A 27,409-nucleotide genomic window follows, 5' to 3' on the forward strand; every position below is an offset into this window, starting at 1 on the left:
ACTAATATTTTAATTAAATATTGAAAGTACGTACATTTGTCTCACTGCTGGGCGCTTCCGTTGTTGTGTTAGTTGTTGTTGTCGACGTCGCAGATGTTGTGGCAATTGAAACTTTTTTGAACGGCGCCACTGCTACTGTATTTGTGACCAGCATAAACAGAGCTGTAAATAAGGTGTTAATTGAAAAGAGTTATAAAAAATCTGGTTTAATTAAATCCAAATATATAACATAAATTATCCTAAAATGTTTTAATAGATAAATAAATTAAAATAGGTTTTGAAGTTGTGTATCCCATTTAAAATCATATGTTTCTTGTTTGAAATAGTATCTATTAATCTTACAATTCTGCCTCCCATTATAATAAAGTACTCAGGTTCGATTAATGGTTTTTTCTCAATTCTTACGTAAAGTTTCCAGCATTTAATAAAAAAAAAAAACAAGTAAGAAAGTCTAAGTTCGGGGGGAGCCGGGTGGATATGTTTTTTCACCTTTCCGAAAGCTACCGCTAGATGGTAAGCCGGGGTGTATCAATTTTGAGTAGCGTCCTTAAATTTCGAAATAGGGGACTTTCAAGCATTTCTGAAATTTACCGTTATATGAAAAGCGGCCGTAATTTTAGTCCGATTTCAATAAATTTCAACGTTATGGGGCGAGCACAATAAAAATACCGAGTTTGGTACAAATTGGTAGAACGGTTACCGATATACATACATATATGTGATCATAAGNGGAGCCGAACATTAAATACCCGGCGCAAGTATTAAATATATGTTTTTTCACCTTTCCGAAACCTTCCGCTAGATGGTAAGCCGGGGTGTATCAATTTTGAGTAAATTAGCGTCCTTCAATTTCGAAATATTGAAGTTTCAAGCATTTCTGAAATTTACCGTTATATGAAAAGCGGCCGTAATTTTAGTCCGATTTCAATAAATTTCAACGTTATGGTTATATGTGGCAAGCACAATAACCACACCGAGTTTGGTACAAATTGGTAGAACGGTTACCGATATACTTATATGTGATCATAAGTGGGCGGTGCCACGCCCATTTTCCAAAATTTTACCATAAACGTATTTCTTGGTAAAGAATTGTTGCAAGCATCAATTTTGAATAAATTAGCTTTAATATTTACTGACTTGTCTAAGATTTTGTTTTTCTCTAAATAACCGTTATATGGGATGTGGGCGTGGTTATTGTCCGATTTTTTTAAATTTTCAGCCATTTAGTATGCTGTACCAAGGCCAACAACTGTGCCAAGTTTGGAAGAAATATGGTGTAGCGGTTACCAAGATATACACATGTAACCATAAGTGGGCGTGGCTACGCCCATTTTCCAAAAATTTATAATATTCTTATTTTTCGTATAAAAATCGTTGTAAATATAAATTTTGAGTGAATAATCTTCAGTAGTTACTAAAATATCGCAGTTTTCGTATTTCTCGAAATTACCGTTATATGGGATGTGGGCGTGGTTATTGTCCAATTTAAAAACTTTTCGGCCATTTCGTATGTTTTACCAAGGCCAACAACTGTGCCGAGTTTGCAAGAAAGATATACACATGTAACCATAAGTGGGCGTGGCTACGCCCATTTTCCAAAAATTTATAATATTCTTATTTTTCGTCTGAAAATTATTGTAAATATCAATTTTGAGTGAATTATCTTCAGTAGTTACTAAAATATCGCAGTTTTCGTATTTCTGGAAATTACCGTTATATGGGAAGTGGGCGTGGTTACAGTCCGATTTCGCCCATTTTTAATACCAACGGAACTTGGATTAAGGGAAACCTACATACCAAATTTCGTTGAGATATCTCAATTTTTGCTCGAGTTATCGTGTACACGGACAGACGGACAGACGGACAGACGGACGGACAGACAGACATGGCTTAATCGATTTCTTTTTTCATCCTGATCATTTATGTATACATTTGTCTATATCTATCTCGATTCGTTTTGGCTGTTACAAACAACCGTTATGTGAACAAAATTAATATACCCTTGTGCACAAGTGCGCTCGGGTATAAAAATTTTGTAACTTTTCCTTAAAACTTTCTGTTTCGTTTACATTAGCGACGCTATGAGTACATTTCTTTAAATCTTCCACAAAAAACGACTAAGGTTCCAATTATAAAAGTACAGTTTCAAGCCTTTTGTTGATTGTTGTCAAAAAGGCATTTTACAAAGACCATACTTCAAATTCATAATCAAGTTCTTAATCTTAATTTGAAATTTAAAATTTTTCGGAATTACGGGATTTGCTTGCATTAATAGAATACAAATTAGTATTGATACTTACACGCCGTTATGAGCTGCCATCGCCTGGCTCTTTTCATGTCTGTAGTTTGATGTCTGAAAAGAATAAAAGATGGTTAGTTAACCTTAATAATTTAAATAAAATAATAACACAGGCCAAAAAAATGGAGGAAAAAATTTATGCAGTAAATGCTAAAACTGTAGACTTTCTTTGTGCCGATTACGAATCCGTAAGTTTAAAGTTTCCATGAGCTCCAGATTTTACGAAAAACGAAGCGAAAATGTCAAAAATCGCGTTTTTTGCAATATTTGAGAAGCTCTAGTTAAGAAACAAAATATGACGGAACATTCCACTTGGGCTAAGATTAAAGCTAGAATTCTCGACTACTATTCCTGAAAATACCATCCCTGCAAATTGGCCTGGAAATAATCTAAATTCGATTCTCTCGTCGAACAAAAGAAAATCATCATTCCATGTTACATGTACATAAAACTTAATATCTCTAAAAATTTAGTAAATGGTTTTAAAACACGATACAACATTTATCTACTTAAAATAATGACTCCATTCAATAACTTTTCGAGTAAGTACTTAAAGCGAGGGCGTAAAAGAAAAATAGAGAATAAAATTTAGAGCAAGAGAAAATTATCAAAAAAAAAAAGTTATTGAACGCAAAACTAGTAAAAACTTGCAACTTACGCAATTTTAATACTTTCAGACAGTTAAGTTTTGACGCGCAATTTTATTTTTAATTGGGAATAGTAAAATTTGCCTTGAAAGTTTCTAAGAAGTGGAAAATCTGTTAGCTCTCTCAAAATTTTAAAACATCGTCCAAACTTCTGTTTTATGATTTCTTCAAGTAAATCTGTATTTACACATTAATGTCTTCAAAAACTTTTCCTCCAGATTCGTCGTGATGCAGTAATGCATCTGGACGCTCTAGGAACATTTCTGCATCAAAGAGAAAATTTTGAAAAACTGTCGCTAACATCTTTTTGGCGGTTAGGGCTCGATATGTGAAAAGAATCTCGACGTGCTAGAAATTATAAATTTAATAATTTGTGCTAAACAGATGGAGTTTTCCGCTTTACTTAAACAAAATGAATAAGTTATCTGCTAGGGAAAAGGGATATTTCCATACCCCGTATACCATATATGTACACGTATTTTTTTATATAAACCATCTTGCAGAGAACTTATTTAATTTGCAAAAGCCGGAAAAAAATATTTGCTTGTACATAAATAAATTCAAAATTTGTATGGCTCACTTCATTTCAAAAGTTTTTTCTTTTGTTTTGAAAATTTATAAAAATTAAATTGAGCGAAAACAAAAAGCAAAGCCAAATAAAAGTAAAAGAATCAACATTGCACTGCGTCAAAATGAAAATAAGGAAGCACGAATTTCGATGTGAAGCAAAAACGCTCTGGGAAGACAATTGAAGACATCCAAGATATTGGAATGTATGGGCGAAGAAAGGGTGGTTTTCATTATGTCATATTTTGACAACAAAATTTATCGACAAATTTTGGCACAACTTGCTTTCCTTTATCCCTACCTTTATCGGTGATATTATGGGCAAAAGCTTACAAATAGCCGCTTTAGCAGTGGATGTACACGCCTGAAGGCCTGTTATGATCTAAATCAATCAAAAGACCATTTTTTAGTCCCATTTGGAAATTTGTTTTCACTCATTTGAATTTGACTTAGTGAAAATAAGATTTAAAATTAACAAAAAAAATTACGATTTTGAGGATAGCTAAATAAAGTGTAAGTAATTTGCATTTGGCTGCTCTTAATGAATGTAAAATGTTTAAGATAATACATAATATGAGTTTTTTAATTTCTTCCTTTTGACAATTTTTCTTTAGAATTTTTTATACTTCAAAATGAAAGCGAAGCTCCTCCCGTGCCTACAAGTAAATATATTAGCACGGCAAAGAAAAAGAAAACAAAAAATGCATCTAATCAAAAGATGATTGTACCTAAAATCTAGTGACTGTACCTAATGTACCTTTCAGTCATCAAACGTTGGAAAAAGGTACAATTATTCATCACTGGACTGTATATAAATTTGGATAACTTAACAAGAAATGCACTCGTATTTTAAATTTCATTTGTGAGTATAATTTCTAAAAGTAATAACAAAATCTATTGACAACGAGTTCCATTTAATGTCCTCTTCAATATTAAAGAACAAATCGTATATTTGCATTTATTTATTACATTTAAGAATTCGTTTGTTTTGATAAAAAAAAAGCACAATATTTTGCGGCAATGTCGTGTCAATGATCCAAAAATGGTATTTAAATTACAATGGTGACGCCAGTAGCGGGGCCTTAATACATACATAACTATCTTCACGTTTTCGCCATTTTCGTTTCTTCTTCGCTGTGTGACAATTCTTTTAATGCTTGTTTTCTTGCTTTGGCTATTTATAATTCGAGCCACGTCCTCGCCATTAAAAAGCAAGACTTTATGTTGCCGTTCATACGAATGCTATCCAAATACATATGTACATTAGACTGCATCGATCCCCATAGAAAAAAAATCGGTACCGTTTCTCCATTATAAAATCTATTATATTGTATGGTGAAGCCAAAATATTTTAGAAAAATATTAAGATTTACGTGAGCTGGACCGATTTAAAAATACCTCCAAAATTTTAGTTTTTTATCATATATGTAATACTTCTATATTGGCAGTAAGCTAACTTCGCAATGTGTAAGCATTCCGAAATCAAAGCGAGACAGTCTAGTACCGTTTTTGTCAATGTATTGTGTACTTGAGTGCCGTTTTTGTATATGTGTTGTGTACATGTTTATTTGTAAACGTATGTGTTCCTTTTCTTTCGTACGTGTTTATTGATATATCTGTACTGTAGTGTTTTAGTAGGAGTATTACATATATGTTTTTTATAAGTATTTTTTGAAAAAAATCTCCTCAGACAAAACGGTTTGGGGTTAAAACAATTTGCACGAAAATGTAAAAAAAAAAAAATGTATGGAATTCTAAATATTCAGATTTTTGATGTTGTTTTTGCACTTTTTTCAAAGATTAAATAAATAAACTTATTCAAAGTATGAAAGAGAACGGTAAGATGATCGAGCGTCATTCAAAGTTGAATTAAGATGTGTCGATATTTGTGAAAAACAAAATTTGGACGTGAATGAGTTTTAAAAAGTGAGAAAATACCTTACAACTGATACCACATAAGTTTAAATCGGTAAAATTTTGGCCCAGTTATTCAAATTTCTCTTAAACCAATATTTGAAACAAGTAAAAAAGACAGCATCAATAAATCAATAACACAGGCTAACAAAAATGGAAAAACAATTTGGTGAAGCCAATGGTAAAACTGCTTTTGATATACTTTTTGCGCTGATTACGAAACCGTAAGTATAAATTTTTAATCAGCTCCAAATTTTGAGAAAATGAGCTCAAAGTGTCAAAAACCCGCGTTTTTTGCAATATTTTGGAAGCTCTAGCCAAGAAACAAAAGGTGATAGAACCTTCCACTTAGGCTGAAATAAAAGCCAAAACTCTGGACTACTATCGGCGAAAATACCGTCGCTGCACCTTGATCTGATGGCCGCTTATAGTCATTTATTGAACGGCAAAGACCGATTTTGGCGAAGTTTGAATACCTACCGCAATAAAGCAAAAGGTGAAAGAACCTGCCACTTAGGCTTAAATTAGGGCTTGAATTTCGACTACAATCCCAAAAAATACCATCCCTGCACCTTGACCCTAAGGCTATTTATAGTCATTTATTGAACAAGAGTTTAATATTCCAGTATTTTGTTATTGTTTAATAAATGACTATAAGTGACCATCGGGTCAGGGTATAAAGGGCTTGCTTTAATTTAGGCCTTAGCGCAAGGTTGTATAAACTTTTGTTTTGCTAGAGCTTTTTAGCTTAGTAACTTTTTTGGTGATGCAGTCTGATATACATACATACATGCGAGCAGGTAAGGTACAAGTGCGCAGGGTGTGTCTGTAGCGATAAGTAGGTGCAGCCCAGGGACGCCAACTTGTGGGGAATTCCCCGATTTGCGGGGAATTTCAGTTTGCGTGGGGAATCGGGGAATGGACAGTTTTTTGTGGGGAATTTCAGCTCTTTCAATTCTAGTATAACAAAGTGTCAAATGGCTAAAAATTACCGTTGATTTTTAAGAATTTTCTTTGCATTTGCTTTCATATAGCGAATGCCCATAATTTATTTATATATGGAATAAAACAGCGCAACAACTTAGAAAAAAATCTTAAAATGGATATTTTTGCCATTTGAAACTTGCACTTTATTATTTTAAAATTGAGTGGGCTACAAAATTGCATACTCAAAATATTTAAGAAACTTCAATTAAAAAGCTCGAAATTTTTACGAAAGTATGTTGAACTATGTCGAGCCCCCCCTTAACTTTCAAATTTTCCTTATATGTATGTATATAAAATATTACCCTAAAATGCCAGCTTAAAATGGTCGAGCCCCCGCCCCCCCTAAATTTCATTCTGGCTACGCCGATGAATGTATGTATGCACAATGTGTATATGTAAGCAGACTGGAAACTTTTCAACCATCCGCCAACACTCTAGGCATGGATAACACTGCGCTGCGCGGCGCAATTCGTTAACAGCTTAGCCGGAGTTGCCGCGCAAACACCAGCATATGGAAAGCGCCAGCGCCATTAAAACCAAGCAACACATGAGGCACACACACAATTCGCCTCTTGAAAATTTACACGTACTTTGTTTTTGCATTTGAGTGTTGAGAACGCAAATTTAAAGCTTTTACTCAAGAATGATGAGAATATGGCATTTACTACATTCCTGGCAATTAAATTAGGTTGGCGGTACAAGCGTTGCTCAACACCGAAAATTATAGAAATAATAGATATGACACCACTGTAGGGTGTACTACAGGGTGCCCACACTTTTTTCACCGCGGCACCCTTGATGTGCTAAAAAAATTCGCGGCACTTCTACTCTTCAAACGTCTACGAAAAAATGAAAACACAATGCAAATTAATGCTCATTTAGTTTTAAAGTGAGGACTGAAATTGTTATGATGACTTCATTATTTCCTTTAAGTTCATTGAGAGCTTTGACAAGTTTACCCTGAAATCATGTGACGCTGAAAGCGTGCTGGTGCTTTTTTTTAACCAATTTCACTAAAAGGAGAAGGTTATCAATTCGTCGAAATATTTTTTAATATTATGTTTTTTTTTTGTATGTATGGTACCGCATAACGTTGACCACGTTAACCGGTTACTATAACTTTTTGTTTTAAGAAAAGGTGTTACCACCTGTGAGGGTCCCATTCTAATTTGGTTTAGATCCGCTCATTGGATCATGAAGAGATTAACGATAATCTTAAATTTTTATATGGGAATTGAAGTCGGTTTCGTTTTTTTGCTTAAATAGTTCTTGTTTATGTAAGCATTTGTTGAAAATGCCCTAGTAGTAGTGCAAAGTCACTAGTAGTTTTAATGCAATCTTGCCAACAGCAGTGTTTTCTGCATACACTTGCATCCAGAACTCTCTTGGTTCCCTTCGTATTATTTAATATTTAAAGTGCTGTCTTAACTGATGTCCAGAAGGTTTTCAAAAGCTTAATTTGTCATCTCAGCTTTTTTTTTTGTCGGGTCACATGAAACATGCGTTTGTTATTCAGCTGTAGACATCCTCAGAGTCATTGTTGGGAAAATATTCGTCAATGGTTTTTTCTAAACCTTCCAAATTAATGCTGATAATGCGCGTTAACACTAAGAAAATAACTTTTAAAGCCAATTTCACGAAAGCAATTTAAATGAAAAATGATTTACATTTTTTGAATTTTATATGGAAATTGACAGAAAATAAAAAATCATTTTCCATTTTAATTGCTGGTTAAACCGGCTGCTATCACTTTTCTTAGCGTTGACCTCGAAGTTACATACGTTTTTCTGATTTACTATGTTTATTTATAGGGGTTTCATGCAAATTGCTAGATATTCTAAAATATACATTTCACCAATGAAAAATCTCGACGTGCTAGAAAAAAATTTTAGTTTCACAGGCCTCTGTTATCTTCGCAGCATCATCCGATACGGGTTTTAAATCTAGTGGCGGCATCTTTCTTGTCGCCAGGGAATATCAACGAATCATACAGAGACTTCTCGTGGCGTTTTATGCCTCTTGCTTCATCCTAGACATCGCCTCTTTCGTTTTTCCAACAACTGCAAATATCCACACACCATTTTTCTGTACAAATTTGTCGATAGCTTTAAAAATTTCGTTGCTAGTGGTGTAAGTCTCAAGTACTTCGCTCATCAAAAGTTCTTATTCGATTTGCATTGCGAATAAGTACCTCAATACTACGAGAAGAACATTAAGTCCCACTATGTCGATACTTTCGTCAAGTTGAAAACTAAAAAAATCACAAGTTTTCACATTTTTTATAAGTTCGTTCTCGACTGCCTCTAAAATCGTGTTGATTCGCTTTTTCGCAGTGTGATTGTGAAGTTCCAAAGAATAAGTAACATATACACGTGCGCGAAGTTGCTGCGCTTGTTAAGAGAAAATCCGAAAATTAGGAGAAAATCCGAAATAAAATCCGACAATTAGTCCGAAAACGGGAAGAAAAGTGGATGAAACGCGAGTTAGGTCTACAAAAGTTCCAAAAATGGTTGTGAAAAGAGTATGTTTTCGGCACAGAAGCGGCTTGACAAACCAAGCGTAATATCCCTTTGCTGCAAGCCATTTGTGTTGTGTATGGGGTTTGACGAGCCGCTGAAGGTAATTTTAATAAAAATCAAAATTTTTTGATATTCTGGCCGCTATGTTGAAGTTTGATCAAACCGCTTGTGTTAATTCAGTACACTGCGCTATTGCGCTGACACCAAAGGTGACGCTGGCGTTATTGAGCTAGCACCAAAAAAAAATTGCCCTATTGCCCATGGCTACAACACTCGAAAATTTTAAGTCGCTTTGGGAAACGTTCGATAATTTATAGGTTCAAGTTTGTGACTGATGTCCGCCGTCTTGCAGTCAGCAAGCCCCTTTGTTAGCTCGTTAAAAATGTATATACACTTTGTATTAATACAGTTATATGTATCTGTACGTACACAAATGTGAAGACAAATACCTACTTATTTACATGCACACATATTAAATGTAGCTTTTCATTGTCTTCAGTAGTTTATGACCCGCTACCGGCAGCTCAAAGTACTCTCAGACAGTTACAAATTAGCCCTTCGCTAGTTACTGGAAGTGTAAAAGCGTCGACAGCTTTGCTACCGGAAATTAATGGATTTTCTTCGGTCATAATGCCTTCAAGGAAAAACTAACGAAATGTATACCTACTATTGTTAATAGCAACCTACTACACATTTTGAATGTGCAATAAAAAAGTAATTTTTATAATTGAAATTGGAGAGAAAATTCGTTTAAATTCACAGTGGTCGGAAAAGCCATGTTTTACCCGAAAAATAAAAAGGGCTTTTACGATTATAATAAAACTGCGGGATCGCAGTATTGTTGTAAGCATACCCGAATATGCCACAAATATTATAGTTTGACCGTTGACAGCTGTCAAATAAACTGCCAATTTCTCTAAAATTTAGAAAATCTTTTTGAAAGTACCACTGATTAGGGTTTTAGACGCGAATATTATGTTAAAATGAAACCTTGACTGTAGACACCTCTCAAATGGACTGTGCTGATCACGAATTTTGTGCCAAATAAAAGATTGAGAGAGAGTCAAATAAACTGTTAATTTTTCAGAAAATAAGCCAATATTATTTATAGGTTTATAAGGCTCGTTCTTTCTTACATCATACCACCCTTAACGCATATTATAAGTTTTTCGCTAACTTCACTTAGAATTCCTGATACCTGGAAAGTGGCTAATATTATACCTGCTGCGAAAAGAAGTAATGCCTCACAGCCCTGTGACTTTCGGCCAATCAACATTCTACCGTCTTTATCAAAGATTTTCGAAAAAGTATTACTGAATCAAATGATGAAGTACCTGATAGAAAAAGACCTTTTATCTGAAAATCAGTCAGCATATCGCAGGGGACATATGTAGCTGCTCAACCGCTATGCTCAAAGTCATGGAGGACGTTCCACCATCCTTAGATAAAGGCAACCTGACAATCCCCACTTTATTGGATTTTTCGAAAGCTTTTGACACTGTTTTCCATAGAATCCTCATTCAAAAGCTTGACACATAATTCGGATTCAGCAATGATGCATTGAAACTAATTGAAAGCTATTTGACTAATAGACATCAAAGGGTTGTTTCTAGGGGTAACCGCTCTAGCTTAACACCAGTAAAATCGGGCGTACCGCAAGGCTCTATTCTTGGTCCGGTATTATTTAGTTTATATATTAATGACATAGAAAAATACTGCAAAAATGTATCAATTCATCTTTATGCTGACGACGCTCAAATATACCTCCCTGCCCCTCTAGGCTTAACAGAAGACTTAGTCTTCCGAATAAATGAGGACTTACCAGCTATATCTCTGTGGTCGAAAAATAACAGGCTTAACCTCAATTCGTCCAAAATGCAGGCAATTGCCTTACCTCATTTTCCCTACAATCTTGATAATGTTTCGCCAATCATGCTGAATGGGAATGTTGTGAAGTATGAGAAGATTGTTAAAACACTTGGGTTTACATTGAATCAAAATCGAACGTGTATTGATCATGTTAACGCATCAGTCAGCTGAATGCATTCTGTACTGAGGCAATTATGGAAAACAGCGTACTTCATTCACCAAGGTGTTAAACTTAAGCTCTTTAAAACGCTATTGGTATCAATAATATCGTACCACGAGTTAATATATATGTAGTTTTCTGGATAAAGAATCCCTCGGAAAATATCATTATTATTTCACAATGCCGCTAGATATATATACCTTAAGCGTAAATTTGATCGCATCTCCGAGTTTTGGACAAATATTCTTGACTGCAGCATATCTATATTTTATTTGATCGTCGTTAGGTGTTATTCATGTATAAAGTACTCTACAGCCGTTACCCGAAATACCTCTTTTCGAAACTGACGTTTGCACAGTCAACTCGCACATGCAATCTTATCGTACCTTATTTTAACTATTCAGTTACATCAAGAATGTTTTTTGTTAGAGCCGTACAGTTGTGGAATTCTTTGCCAAGAAAACTAAATTTGGAAACTAGTCCAAAGCGCTTCAAATCGGCTGTGTATTCTTTCTTCTCAAACTAAATCCCATACCATCTTATTACAAATTTTTGTTTCCCACTTTTCTATTTCTTTCTTCAACTGAAAATATAAGAAATGTTCAAAAATTCGTTTAACAACTGATTAGTATACATATATTCTTTAAGATACCAACATTTTATCATTATGTAATTGTTATGAAATATGGCAAACTTTTATTAATCTGTAATTATTATGAAATATGGCACTATAAAAGGCTATGTCTTATATGTGCATTTAAATAAATAAATGAATTGAAAAATGAAATTTTTGTAAGATATGGGTTTTAGACACGCTGGTCACGAATTTACGTAAAATTAAGACCCTAAGAGTTGGCAGCTCTAGAAATAAGAAAAATTTTCCCAAGAATTAAACGTACTATGTTTTAATGCTCACTGATCTCGAGTTCTGTATCACATTCAAATTTTTTCGGTTGTTCAACTGTCATTTTCAGTTAAGTTACATATATACGAGGGAACATATCTAAAATGAATTTATGATCAAATTATGAAATAATAACAGTAATTATATTTATAAATTAGGGATAGTTGGGCCATCTGCTATGTATATGTTCAGCCCAAAAAAAAAAATCTAGATTTCTTATTATATTTTTTATTTTATTCGAAATTCGTAATTTCCAAAACTCCAGTTATCTCATTTTTAAATATCATATTGAATTTTGCATTTCGAATTTTCAAAAACTTAGAAAGCTATCAACTTATAACTGAATGAATTAAACGGATTCAACGGCTTGCTCAACAGATATTATTGAAAATACTAATCAGTTTTGAGTTCGTTGGTCATTTCTGAACTTTATTGCGGTTAATTCATCACAGTTCTAAAATATGCATTTTTCGCGTAATGATCCAATGATCAGTACTAAACGAAATTAGTATGGGACAACTTGCGAAGTAACACCTTTCCTCTTCAAAAAGAATTTTAGAAATCAGTTAACATGGTCCAAAGTTATACGGTAACATCCTTAAAAAAATATATATATATATTCCGATGAATTGATAACTTTCTCCTTTTTTGAAGCCGGTTAAAAGGTGTAGAGGTGTATCGCTTAAACCACGAAAAAATATGTATTTTCGAGGAGGTTAGCGCACTATGTCTTCTTGCTAAAACTTCTTCTTCTTCTTCTTATTTGGCGCTGTAACCGCCTAAGCGATTTTGGCCGAGTCCAAAACAGCACGCCAGTCATTTCTCTTCTGTGCTAACTGACGCCAATTGAAAATGCCAAGTGAAGCCAAGTCCTTCTCCACCTGGTCTTTCCAACGCAGAGGAGGCCTTGCTAAAACTATTTTTAAAAAATTCGCTAAGAGTATGCAATTTTTTCACAAGCTTAACTTTCTCCCTAGGCATGTATGTATGTATGTTTGTTAGGGGCAAATCTTTCAATAAATTTTTGACCAACTTCACAGTTGGCTCAGAACCCGATTACAATGCAATACGAAAGATGAGCTAAGACGATAGGTGGCGCAGCAGTCGAGATATTTGAAAACCCCATATTTATAGTCCGATTTGGTTCATATTTAGAACGTATATTAGCTACATGAAAAGGAATAACTCCACTAAAAATTTTACTGATAGGTTGCGCACGAGTTGATATACAGGGTGGGCCAAATACAACCTACCATCCATAGTTCATAGATCCATAGTTTGCCTAGTAGTGTGCGCAGTCGCTCCATCTTGTTGGAACCACAAATTAGGCAACTAGTCTGTCGTTGGCCCCAAAAAGTTGTCAATCATTGTTCTGTAAGAGGCTCCAGAAATCGTTTCTGGAGTTTCATCCTCATTCTCAAACAAATATGGGCCGATAACTTTTTCGGCCATAACACCGTACCAAACACTGCCTGCTGTAACTGCTGCTGGCGTGTTGCCCTTGGATTTTCAGAGTCCCACAATCTACAGTTTTGCTTGGAAATGCCCTTCATTCGACATCAAAACATTAACTAGAAAATTAATTTGTGCAGCTAATTGTGTAAAACGAATAGCGTATTGTAATCGTTGTTGGTGGTCTTGCTATAAGTATCCAATATGATGTTCCAAGAGATTAACTATAACATGCAGAAAGAAAATAACATGCCAACCGTGAGATTTGAGTGGATGTATGTATGTATACGGCTTCAGGTCTATTAGATCACAGGATAAGCTATACAGAGCTAACACTGAATCCATTGTAGTTAGATTTTTTGTGAATTCTACGATAATGCTAGTATTGAATCCGAATAGCTGCGAACGTGCATATATTTTGAGTGCATACGTTCGTAGCAATTCGGATTCAGTGATCGCATTTTCATAAATTTTACGAAAATCGAACTACGATGCTTTTAGCGATATCCCAGATAAGCTTTTATTAATTGGAGTATTGCAAATGATATCAAACAGTTCAAGTTCCAAGCCACTCGTTTTTTGCATTTTTATCCCAGTTTGGTGGTGTGAAATGAAATATGAAATAGGAAGTATGTGAGTCTTACAGGTCTATTCTGCGCTGGTAATACAAATTTTGTAACCGGCAAATAAAGTTCCTGTCAGTTTCTAAACCCTTTTCGCATTCTGTGTACTCTTGTAGCCGGTAAATTTTGTTACCATCTCATAAGCTGATAAAAAAATATCGGCCCGTGAAATATACAATGTCAGAATTTTCACAATTTTTCACAGCTGAATTGCTGAATATTTTAACCGCATTACCAACGTACCTAGAATCGCGGCGAAAAGAACTGGTAACATTTTTTAATAATAAAATATTCCGGTCACAAAATCTTCTGTAATGTGCAGAATAAACCTGTTAAGATCGCATTCACAGTGCTTGGAATGGAATCGAATTGTGGGTGGCCAGAAAAATCTAGAAACAAATTTTTCCAAGCACTCAGGCATATTGCTCATTGTACTTAAGGCCAGGAGACAGAATTTTGAGGAAAGGGATATATACTAAGTTGGGTGGGGGTTAATTGCTCCTCTGCAAGCTTACCAGACTCCTTTATGAATTTTAGCAGTTTGTTGAGGGAGAGAAAATGTGGCTGACTTGCAAAACGTCAATTGCATTGTATACGTACAAAATATAATGTTTCATAACGTCGAACTACAAAATGTTGACAATGTACAATTTTCCAAAACGCATCCGAAAAGTAACGAAAACGCATCGCAAGAGTAATCAGCGCATCAGAAACAAAGTTGATGCTTCGTTGGTTTTCAATTGCGATAGGTGTCGAGAAAATGGGAAATTACGAAAGGATATTCATTCTTTTATTCAGTATTCAAAATATTCAATGTATGTGGTTGTATTGTTTCGCAATTCTGCATAAAAAAACAGTTTAAGTACCGCAGAAGAACGGTATCCAAACATTGTATTGGTACGTTTTGGAAGTCAGCTTATATCCCAGTTCTCAATACATCCGACCCAATGCAGAGCATAATGTTTCACAATATTTTATTAATTTCGCTGCTTTGATTCATTACGGAGAATGCAAAGTAGAATGTTTCACCATGGTCAGCTGTAAAATAGAATGAATAGCCAAAAACTCTTTTCTACCGTTACTTTCTATGGAAAATTCCATCGCATAAAATTGTAATTTTAAATTACTCGTTTCATAGTTTTATTCAATTCTGTCAATAACTTAAAAATATACATATAAGAGATGAAGGGCTTAGTGGCCATTGCTCTTAAATTCGTCAATAAATTTGATGTTATATAAATAAATAAATAATACATACATACATATACATAAGTACCCTGCAGTGAAACCCCAAACTAGTCAGGAAAAATACTAGCTTACAACTAGAATTTCCTGACTGAAACCGAACTAGTTCGAAAATTACCAGACTTGTACCAAGTACAAAATTATTTATTCATGTCCTGTTTTATTTGCCTTCGACAGTTTAATACAATAGAGTACACTAAATATTATAAATTTTATTTGGGTATATTGTAAACCGTTAAAGCGAGTACGTACTCGCCATTATACCATACCTGTTAAATAATGATTATTAATTAAAGCATGTTTTTTTGGATAACCGCTTAATGATTAAATACCGATATTAGCACCTTTTTAATGATTAATAATTAATTACTTAAACAAAAATGTTTAATTAATTCGTTAATTTTAATTACATCATTATTTTGTTATTTTTGAGTATTTTCAATTATCTTTGACTCTTTTAATTACACGATTAATATAATTATTTGATAAATTTCAATTATCAATCAACAAGCCAAAGTATAGACAAAAATTAAAAATATTTAATAACCGCTTTATTTATTTATTTTTTTATTTTATTCTTATCCAATTCTCAAATTTTAAACATTAATTATTACTTTTAAAAATTTTTAAAAAGAAAGCACTGAAATGTGCAAAGTTAATGAATATAATTTATTTCAATGAAAACTTTTATCTTTATTTTAGTTCGTTTTATTTTTAACTAAAATGGTTTCTTTTCCATATTCAATATTATTAAAAAAGATAAAAATATAGTATTTATTGTACTTAAAGCTTTTACTTTTAATAGCGTTTAATGAAAAATGCATTTGAAATGTAATAATTATTGGCAAATCTAAGGCTGATAAATAAAAATGTGTAATATATTAAAGTGTACTTAATCAAACGTTTTTTATTGTATATTCATGAATTCATTTTATTTTTGACTCCCAAAGAAGTGGTTTTAGTCCATAATTGGATAGTATTGTTCTGCCTATTTTGAACTAGTATGAGACTGGTATATTTCTGACCAAAGTCTGACAATTGCCATCTCGTAGGACATCCTCATGTTAAAAATACCAGTTGATTGCATGGATAGCTGGCTGACTAGTTAGGCATGCGGTTCATACTAGTTGTGAGGTAGTTTACAATTAGTACATTTGACTACAGGGTATGTGTAAGAAAACTAACGCCGAAAAGTGGGTTAAGTAGAGAGAACTACTGTCCAGTTTCATAGTCCTTCAAAGGTCCTTGCAAGTGTGAATAAAGGATTAGAGTGCGGATTATGAAACTTTTGAAATTCAATTTGAACTTTGTTGTGCAGTCTCTTAATACTTAAACGCGGTGTTGCTTGGCTTGTTCGTCATTTGACCGTTGCTTATTGGTTACATATATACATATATTAAAAATTCATTAAAGTTACAAGAAATGAAAGTATCGGTCTGTAGCGGTGTGGCTGGGTGTCAGTTAATATGCGACTAGGAAATAAGTTTTCCCTGCTGATTGTTATTGGTAAAACGGCAGCACCCAACAATATTGTGCTCAAAGAAAAAGGTGCAGCGCCAAGAGTTTAATATCAATACACATTTTCGCCTGAACCTTGCCATAATTCATGTATGCGTGTACAATATGTAAGTCAAATTCTTATGCAATCAATTTTCTTTGTAGTTCGACGTAAGTTCATTTATTTCTTGAAATTACTGCTGCGTAATGTATTAGTGTATTTACAATTACCGGGCGTATGTAATTTCAGCGATTGTTGCGTTAATGCAATCACTTTTGACTTCATCAAATGTAGGGGCATTTATTTATTTTCATGAGCAACGGCAAAAATACAAATAAAAAACCCTAATCAATTTGCTAAAGGGCACATCGTACAGTGGGGTAAATGATTTCAAATAAGGAGATTAATGTTGCTAGACTGCCAAGTTACGTGAAAACTGTTTTTTTTCTTAGTTGATTATACAGGTCAAAAAATTGTTTTGTGCTAGATATCGTTAAGGGTTTTTTATAAGGCGTGCATTGATGACACTAAAAATATTTGTTATTTTCTTATACGTGTGGTTTTGAGTTTAAAGTCAGTTTTATATATTGACTTTAATCAATAACTTCGCGAAAGCATTTTTAAAATCTTCTCGGTAATAATAACTAGTGTTCGCCCAGCGGTTGAAATTCAACCACTAAAATTAAGGAGAGTTGAGGTGAGTTTAGGTGAACTGAGCTGATCTGAGTTGAGTTAAGTTAAGATTAAGTGCATTGAAGTGAAGTGAGTTCAGATAAGGTGAAATTAGATAGGTTAACGTGAGTTGACACGAGTTGAGATGAGATAAGGGTAGTTGTGGTGAAATTACATTAGTTAAGGTAAGCTGAGTTGAAATGAAGTCAGTTGGGATGAGCTGAGTTAAGGTGAGTTGAGGTGAACTGATACCAGTTGATAAGAGGTGATTTGAAATGAGCTGGGGTGAGTTGAGGTGAATTGCGTTGGACTACAAAACCAAACATAAATAGTAAAACCTGGCATAGCATAACACAAAATAAAGTAACATAACTTACTATAACATAACTTAGCATAACTTAACATAACATAAAATAGCATAACATAATATAAGGTAACATAATATTACATACAATAACATCACACCATACCATAACAAAACATATCCAATATATCAGTTTTATTTTTTTCTTGTTATCTATTATCTGTTATTCTTGTTATATATATATTCTTGTTGTCTGTTATAATATAATCTCCTTCAACAAAGCTAGACAGAAATTTAGTGCCACGTAATTTTAGCACTCGCAGCCAACATTTACTTGCAGATTTATCGAAAGGCCATAATGTTTTAAGAGAAATTCAAAAAGTGTCAACTGATGACGATGACGACCTTGAAATCTGATATGCTATGTATATTCGTCTTAGAGCAGCGGTACTAAAAGTAGTCCGATAGATGAATAGAACAACAAAAAGTTATGCTCGTTGGAAACATGTTTGCCTCCTATCAAATATGGTAATAAAGATGGTAACAGATGCTAATTAATTATGACTCGTTAAACGTGAAACGCCTTAGGAGTAGCCATCAGCAGTTGTGGTTTACGAAAAGGAAGGGCAGAGGCAAAAGCGGTCGACTTGTGCTATTCGCGCAACCACCAGCTGAACACGTAACTCAAAGCAGATACATATCTACTTACCAGCCAAAAAACCAATATATGTATATGTATGTATGAATTTGTAAGTATGAACAAGTACTGGAAGTAAAATTTAGAGACAGTCTGACAAAGCACTAGTTCTGAACTACATATATCAGAACTATCTCTGAACTAGTGCAAAACGGCTGCAGAGCGGGACAGTTGAAAATTGCAGTGTAAGTGTACAAATTTGCATTTCTCGTACAATATGAAAGTAGCTCAGCGAGAAGACCTCCGACTCAAACATCATTGGTCGCGAGTTCAAGTCGCGGTGGAGGCTATTGTGAGTTTTTAGATTTAAGGAATTTAAATTTTTGCGTTCCGCTTACAATATTTTTTTTTTTAACAAACTATGTACCTAAAATGGAATCTGTAAAACAAAGGAAACAAACGAGAAAAATATCCAAAAATCGTATATTAAAAACGTTTTCTTATACAATCAAAAACTGTCGAAAATGGAACCGGTTAAAAACTAGTGGCAAAGTAATGCACTGGGCGACAATTGCCACCGTCAATGATATTGCCGTGTAAAACTGAACAGTTGAATGCATTCATTGGGTATTGAGCTAGAACTAGTACTGTCGGCAAAAGGTCTAGTTCTACGCTAGTTCTGGGTTAGTTAGATTTTCTGCAGGGTATGTACAAGTAGGCCAATATTTCAGAAAAGTGTTGTTTCCAAGTTCTGTTCTTGCAGCTTCCAGCAACTGGTTTGCCCGTTTAATTTATTAATTTATTCGGTTGGAACATTTTTTTATCTATTATTCTACTAAAACTGTGACGTCTTCCAACCTGCTTGCATACTTATGTTGACATATTTAATCTGCATTTGAATAAGTCTTTATGTGGCTAATCCAATGGCCAAATTACATATATTAAGCTTGTAGTATATGTTTATTTGCTTTATGTTAGTGAACTTATACTCGTAGCATCCGTCCCATTGATATTCGAAATTAAATCGAGAGTGTTTCGTAAATAAATAAATAAGCGAGAAAAAATGAAGTTATTAAGAGGAATATATGTAAATGCATACACATAGAGGGTATTCACAAGACGTGTTAACCGTGGTAACATCTTAAACTTAACGTTTCAGGCAAAAATAAAAGTCAAAGGTACAAATCGAGTATTCCAGAGTTGTGTATACTCGAATTTAATAGTTTTAAAGCTCCTATCTGGGGGGCTACTCTGTAATGCGATGCGAAAGAGAATTGCGATGCGATAGGCAATCGCCACAGCGTATAACATACGACGTATTTGCCTTTCGCATCGCATTACAGAGTAGCCCCCCTGGATTCTAATAACTCCCTAATATACAAATACCAGGGTTAGATCAAATCTAAATATATGTGTATGTATATACTATGTATAAATAAAATACATGAAGGCATTTTTTGTTAACGTACAAAAAGGTACGACTCTTTTGGAAAGGGTTGCCCCTTTTTTTAATTATAAAACCTGCACCGTTCGTTGTATTAGAAAAAAATTAGGTGTCAAATGAAAGGGTGGGGCCTCTAAAAGTGCAAGAAGGTTACATTTTTTTTTTTGAATAGGGCTGCCACCCACTTAAAAAATCACAAAACTTACACCGTTCGCGCAATTACAAAAAAAATCATATAATATGTCATATAAACGGGCTTGGTCTATAGATGTACAAGGAAGAACGTCTTATTTTTTTTTTTGTAAAGTTACCAGCTATTAAAAGTTATTATTTTTTGTGCAGAACGGAAGATTTACACCGGTCTCTCGATTTTAAAATGAGGTGCCAAATGAAAGCTATTCACCTAGAAATGTGCTTTGCGTTTAATTTTTGTTTAAGGTTTGCCACCTAGTTATAAATCTATTGCTGAAAATATGATAGTAAAATATCGAAATATGGGCATCAAGCGAAAGGGTTTTTATACTAAATTAATATGTTAGTGCTTTTAAGAGTCGCCACCTATTAAAAAATATATAGCTAAGAACGGTAATTAACCTATTAAGGACGTACGATATTGGTATCAAACGACAGCTAGTTAAATGGCTTTTGTGTAAATGTATGCGAATATTTGAGAGTCGTCATTGTAGTTAACAACTCATAACTGGGTGAAAATTTCTCAGCTGGACCTCGGATTTCAGACAAGTTCGAATTTTTGCGTGAAAAATTTGTGGGTAGAGAGGCTTATAGATGTGAAGGGGATTCTGAGAATTTTTTTGAAACATTTTAATTTTCAAAGTTTTTATAAGCAAATATATTTTTAAGCAATATTTTTCTCAAAACCCATTTTCTCTTAAAGTATTTGACGAAAGTTGATTTTTTTTGTAAGTGTAGTGACATTAGGGTTATAAAAAAATATTTTTATAATTTAGAAAATTTTTATTTTCTTTCATTTAAACATTATAATTATTCAAGTTGCATTAAAAATATGTTCTCAATGAGTGTTTTCCATTTCGTTTTAGCGAAATCGATTTATTTTAAAGCATACCTCCCATATAAACCTAACCTCAAAAACGACTTAAAAATGCAATAAAAGTGCACCGATGCATATATAACTCCGAAATTTGGCCCATATGTTTGTAATAATCAGGGAACGGATTTTATAGAAATTTCCTTTGTTCTGCTAAAAAGATATATTCGATTAAGGATGACCACGATTTAGCTTTCCCTCATTCCATATATACCAAATTAATAGATAACCTTTTCGTGCCGTAAAAATCGACATATAGCGATCGTGTTCTCGCGTATTTTTTTTTTAATTAATTTTGGGTTTGAAGTGCTGAGCATTATGTTTTTTAAGCTAAATAATTTCGGTAATACCTCGTCTACATATAATTCATTATATTTTCGCCTCACGCTGAAGCAGACGCAGGAATTAATTCATAAATCGACGAGTGGCACCACTTAGTATTAGGGACTTTATCGACATTCTTGCTTTTATTAAAGTGGATAACACTTTCCTCAAAATGCCTCTTATTTTCTGGCCAATCCACTTAACTCACAAAATTCTTCAAATAGTGGTGAGTACTAGAAAATCTTCCATAATATTTCCAAAGATTTAAATAAGGGATTAGGAAGACTGCTTGGCATAAATAGATAACTCTAATTGACGTACAAAGTTTTTCTTACGTAAAGTAATGACGAATCAAACCAAAACCAATCTCCAATTTGTATATGTATTTTTGTTTTTAACAAAATATTATAAGTCTGCCACTTCTGTTATTTTTACAAGCATTAATTTAAATTACTCTGTATATATNTATAATTGTTATTTTCGTCATATATTTACTACATAATAATGAAACCCCTTCATTTCTGTGTCCTTTACAACTATACACGTGAAAATGAAAATCAAAATGACTTCTTCCAAATAACCGATGCCAGATCGGAGATTTAATTTATTAGGCACCATTTTAGTAGCTTTTTGCGAAAAGTTACCTTGACATACTTATTTACTACTTAACAAGAATTTTAGCAAAATATTGCTGATTTTGGTTAAATAAATCATTTATTTCAAAGAAATTTTGATTTATTATTTTTGTAAATTTCTGGAAACCGATTGAAACCTGTGATTGAAATGGTTTCGGTATCGTTCCTTTTTAGGTTAAGATAACGGTTACGGTTTCGGTTTCGGTTTTGAAAAACGAAACGGTTTTAAACGGTTACGGTTTCGGTTTGGGTTTCGGTTTCATTCCTTGGTATATATGTAGGTATGTCTGCTAGGAGCAAATCTTGCAATCAAATTTTGACCAACTTTCCGATGACCTAGAGACTTGAAACTTCACAGTTGGCTCAGAACCCGATGACAATGTAATACGAAATACCGAATACGTTAATCCGATAGGTGGCGCAGGAGTTAAGTTATTTGAAAACCCCGTATTTATAGTCCAATTTGGTTCATATTTAGAAAGCTTGCTTTAAAAATATTTGTTTTTACTATTAGCTTATTTTAGATTTATGTTAGTAATAATTGAAAACCACCATTAATTGTACACGGGAAATATTAAGCAGAAAATTGGAATATGAACACGTGTGTTGTATGGTTTAATGTACCTAACATAATTTTTGGGAAATAAATCATAATTAGTGTACACAATGCAAAAGATAACGGCACATCTAAATTTTAAACCACATCTGTGTTTGTGCTTGCATTTTACAATAGTTTTAACATATTTACAGAAAGTTTTGAGCGGCAAATTATTTCACTACTCAATTAAAATGTTATTATTGCTAATTTGCAATAACACATGCACACATACATATATACATATGTATAAATAAAAATAAAAAACATACGTGACCTTACGCAATAGCGTATCAAATTACGGTAAGTATAACTATGAAAAGCATTCAAAATCAAATATTTTACAATGCGAATGAATTCAAAAAGGCACCTATGTAAGGTACAAACAACAATGGAAGATGACCCAAAAGGTGTAACAAAAACTCTTTTGAAAAAAAGAGAACAATAGTTGTAGGTACTGAATATAGGTATTAACATGTGCATATGTTTTTTATATACTCGACTAACCGAAAAAAGTATGTAACTACAAGAAAAACAGCAAATGTAAGTGAGAAGGAAAGCGAGTTGCAATTGAAAGTAAAATTGGCGAAAATTTGTTACAATTTCTTGTTGCGCATCAAAGCAGGCGGAGCCGAAAGTGTTTTGTGTTGTTGCCACTGGTGTATAGCGGCAATGCTGTTGCTTCAGGCGTTTGCGGTTTTGATAACTATGATGACCAGTGTTGCCACAAAGATTTTTAATTTTTTACCATTTGAAAATGACGAGCTATGGACCAGCTGCAAAATAATTTTTCCACGTATTTTTATGTAGACAATTATTTTGGCGACGACAGAACTACACCACGACTGGGATTGTGGCCAGCTTAAATTTATTCATATTTTTCGAGCGGCAGATGAGTTCCTCCGCGTTCAAAAAATTCATATCACCATCGTCAAAGCATTTAGATAATGAAGATGAACAATTTACAGCTGTGGTCGTGCTTTTCAATGTGTTCAAACTATAACAATTCACAAATATTTTTAAAACACAACACAAAAAAATCGCTCAGATATTTACAAACATTTAAAAGGTGTTTAACATACAGTCTTTTACACAAAGTATTTATATAACTTAAAACCAAAACATGAATTAAAACATGAAACCAGCAAATGCATCGTCAAACGATAGACGAAATTTACTTTTACAATTTTATAATTGGCTCACATTCGTATTTAATGGCAAATTTGTAATTAGTCCTGTAAAGTTATTTTCTTTCAGCATTGGTTCCAGCAGGTAAAAGTGATCCAAAAACCTGATTTGTGTGACTGTAGGCGCTGTGATCGAGCCGCCATATTGGGAAAAATTGGTGGTTTCTTTAAATTGCTATATTGCGAACATATATTAAAACCCTTATTCTAGAACCCGAATTTTCGTAATTCCTAATTCGTAGCTACGTTACGAAAAACGCCAAATCGACATGCTGCAACCCTGGCGGAAAAATGTGCAGCATTGCCAGCTATCAGTAGTTTTTCAAAGACAGCTGAATGAAGGAAAACAGAGTGGAAAGGAATTAAAAAAATACTCATCATGTCCATATTAAAATTATGGATTCTAATGCATTTGCAATTATAGCAGCAGAGTAAGAGCGCGTTATGTCAATGGATTCACAAAGTTCTGCGGAGCTGCCGGGCATGGTAACCATGGACACATGGAATTCCTGAGCCACAAGCTATAACTCCTCCTATGCCTGAAGCTCTGGTTCTCAATCCAGTTAATGCAATACCAGCTTCTTCCAAGCCATTGAAAGTATGCATTTTGTTAGGTTCACTAGCTGGTCGCGCTTGCTTCTTCCTTCGGACACGCTTAGGGATTACAAGCCTTACTAGTGAGAATTCTCTTTTTTTGTTGCCGGAGAAGAGGGCGGAAGCCCCACCTCTACTGTGAAAGGTATACAAAAGTGTTGCGGCATTGGGGTTTAAAATTTCTGTGTTGTCAAGTCAAATTTTTACGTCAATTTTTGGGTGTCTTAAGATGCAAATTTTTTGTTTTGTGCAATTGTAAGAAGGTTCAAAGTTCTAAATTTTTATCAGTAATAAGTTAGTATTAAAAACTTAAGAGAAAAGACTTACGTAGGAAAAAAATTACCAAAGTTAAAAAAATTACCAAAGCGGCAACGCTGATAATGACGCGCTGCTAGCAGTTGGCACCGGCGCACACATTGACACAAAACAGCGGCCCACCACGCCAAACATAATATGTAGTATACACACACTTAAATAAGTACGGACATGGATGGATATTTACAACGTGTTTAATATTGCATCTCTTATTTTGAATTTATATATTTATGTATATTTGTATGTATGTATGTACATATATTTGACTTTAAAATTTGCAATTTTTCATAACTAACACGTTTCTATGGGTATTTGAAGTTAAGTTTAAACGAAGAACAAAACCGCGAAAAATATCTTAGAGTTGAATTGGTTGTGAAGGGCGATTGGTACATGCCACACAATGGGGCATAATTAGCAATGCCTGAAAAATTTGGAAACTTTTAATGTGTGCGTAATTTGTATGTTGCAAGGGCCCGCAGTAATGTTAATTTTCAAGATACGCAATTATTTGTAGCCATGCATATAATATGCTTAAGTGTGTATGTAGTGCGTATGTATGTACATACACATGTAACAGTGTCGACTTGTGATTTCGTATTCTTTGACTATTGTATTTGTTGTGTAAGAAATATGTAATGCAGGCACAAGTGCAGCAGCGAACAGCGTATTTTGCTACGAATAATTTGCATTTTCACAGCTGGTTTGAAGGCCGTTTCGGTAATCAAGCGGGCGGGCGGAAGGAATGCAAATTTGCCTATTGTGTCATTTGGTAGGTTTCGCAAGATTTCATCGCTTGTCGGTTGTTTGTTTCTTGTTTTGATTCGTTGTGTTGGATGCAAAGTTTTGTTTTTCAACTTACCTGAAATTTTTTTCAAATGAGCAGCACCCTTTTGTAGATACGGTATGAGTATTTCAAATCCAAGTTCGCTACTTCAGTCTTTCGTTGCTACTGCTGGTATTGCTTGCTTTTCTCCTAAATCCCTTCCTGTTGTTGCTTTTAGCAGCTATTCGTTTCACTTGACTGGTTATTGCACTGTGTTTTTGTATTTTTGTGAGAATTTTATTTAACACTTCTCCACACTGTTAACAAGCATTTTTCTGTTTTTTTCTTTATATTAACGATTTTATTAAATTGTATTACTACACATAAAACCATTTTTGAAATAAAAAATATAAATATAATAACATAGCATTAAAAACTTGAGCACGCATCATTTGATATTGTTATGCACAAAAATCTATATTTTATCATAAAGATATTTATATACACAAGCGCATGTATGTATCTTCAAATATATGCTTGAATGCATACATATCTACCTACATATATAGTCTAGTTATAAACCACACAAGCAAAAATCCGCGGCAGAAATATGTGTTCAGTGGAAAAAAAGCTTTGGAACAAATGAAGAGAGTCAATAAAAGAAATGAGAAAACCACAACGAAATGCACTTATGCATACAAATGCAAAAGTAAGCGCATGATCGGATAAAGTTTCGCATGCAACCAACAGCAGCGTTTGAATAAGAAACTAAAACTCCAAAGCACGCCCTTGTTTCAGATCGCACTGCTTTAAATATGTACGTACAATGTACATATATCGTCGATGTTTTTGCAAAACCGCCCATCGTCCAGTTGCAAAATCCTAAAGCCTAAATCGCTGTTGTGGCAAAAATGAGATTTGGTAACCCTGAACTCCTGAGATTTATGCATAAAAATCTTAAAATCGTTTTTAAAACCAGAGATTTGGTAAATAATAGCTATATAAAATACATCCTGTCAACGCAATGCCTTCAAAGAAAACCCTGTAAAATTTGGGTGTCGCAAGATAGGCGGTTTTGCAAAAACATCGACGATATGTATGTACATATGAACACATTCGTACGTATGTATATATAAATATATATATATATATATAAGTACGTAGAGTATCTGTACATTTGTAGTTGGTGGCTTAGCTTTTGCTGTAAATGCTTGTACATATGTACGTTTGCTGTGCTTGTGTGCGTACGTAGACACTTATCTTGTTGCATACTGCACTGCAGCTGTAAAGTGCAAGCAAAAGGTAAAAAAAACACAAAAAATTGCATACACTACTACGATAAATAGTTTTAACATATATAGACCGTATTTTTGTTGTTGTGTCTTTCCTAATTTTCACCAACTTTTCAATATCTTTGTGCTATCTTTACATTAACTTAATTTTTGCTCAATTTATTCATTTCACTTGGTATTCGAAAGAAAACATTCAAAGTTACTGGCAGTGGAAAATATGCAATTGGCATTACGAAATTCGTTTAAGGAAAATTTTTCAAAACACATAATTTTTAAATTTATTTAAACAATCATATTAGATTTCCGGAAACGCGTACAAATTTACTACATTTTTTCACAATTTTTTCAACATTTATGTATGTATGTATCGCAACTAAGGAAACAAATAAGTTTGTATGTATTTACTCATTTCTTGTTAAGCAATTCACTGGAAACCTAAACACCGCTCAAATAATGTGTACCGTACGCAGTGCTGCTCAAACGCAGACTAAATTGGCCAACAATTGGCCAACTGCCATTTGGCTTGAAAAAATGTTCAGTTGCTTATTATTACCGCCGCTATTGGAAGTTGCTGACACCGAATATCAATGGAGCAAAATTGACTGCTTCCATGCAAATTGATTGGAATTGTTAAGTGCAGCTGATCGCGAGTTAAGTTGAGGTGCGCTGAAATAAGCTACGCATGCGCTGTTTTTAAAATAAATTTCAGCCATAAAAGCGTACAACATTTTTGTCAGCAAATGTAGCTTTTTCTCTAAGCTCTCGCCATATTAGTTGACTTCCTCTCCCAACTAGTTATTAAGCAGTTTTGGTGGTGATTTTGTGTAAGTGCAGCAGTCTGACTTAAGTTTATTTTTATTTGGTATTTCCCTCCGCTGTGTCTCCCATTTTATGCTA

At 33.8% G+C, this 27,409-nt stretch overlaps 1 protein-coding gene across 9 annotated transcripts in view; it reads right to left on the reverse strand.

Moving 5' to 3' along the window:
- The window catches only part of LOC108358867 (uncharacterized), a 54,715-nt gene extending 27,548 nt beyond the window's left edge, over positions 1 to 27,167 (reverse strand). For 4 of the 9 annotated variants that reach the window (XM_017610383.1, XM_017610375.1, XM_017610384.1 and 1 more), the window contains exons 1-4: positions 26,918 to 27,059; positions 25,317 to 25,597; positions 2,301 to 2,353; positions 35 to 162 (exon numbers count right to left, since the gene is read on the reverse strand). In XM_017610383.1, the coding sequence (XP_017465872.1) occupies positions 35 to 162; positions 2,301 to 2,337 (165 nt within the window). In that variant the 5' untranslated portion in view covers positions 2,338 to 2,353; positions 25,317 to 25,597; positions 26,918 to 27,059. The other 5 variants (XM_017610380.1, XM_017610377.1, XM_017610381.1 and 2 more) reach the window with 5 other exon arrangements.
- Between the last annotated feature and the right edge of the window lie 242 nt (positions 27,168 to 27,409).

This window comes from Rhagoletis zephyria, unplaced genomic scaffold (genome assembly GCF_001687245.7).
Source record: "Rhagoletis zephyria isolate East Lansing unplaced genomic scaffold, Rhagoletis_zephyria_1.1 Rzeph_scaffold_00306, whole genome shotgun sequence".
Classification (NCBI taxonomy): Eukaryota; Metazoa; Arthropoda; class Insecta; order Diptera; family Tephritidae; genus Rhagoletis; species Rhagoletis zephyria.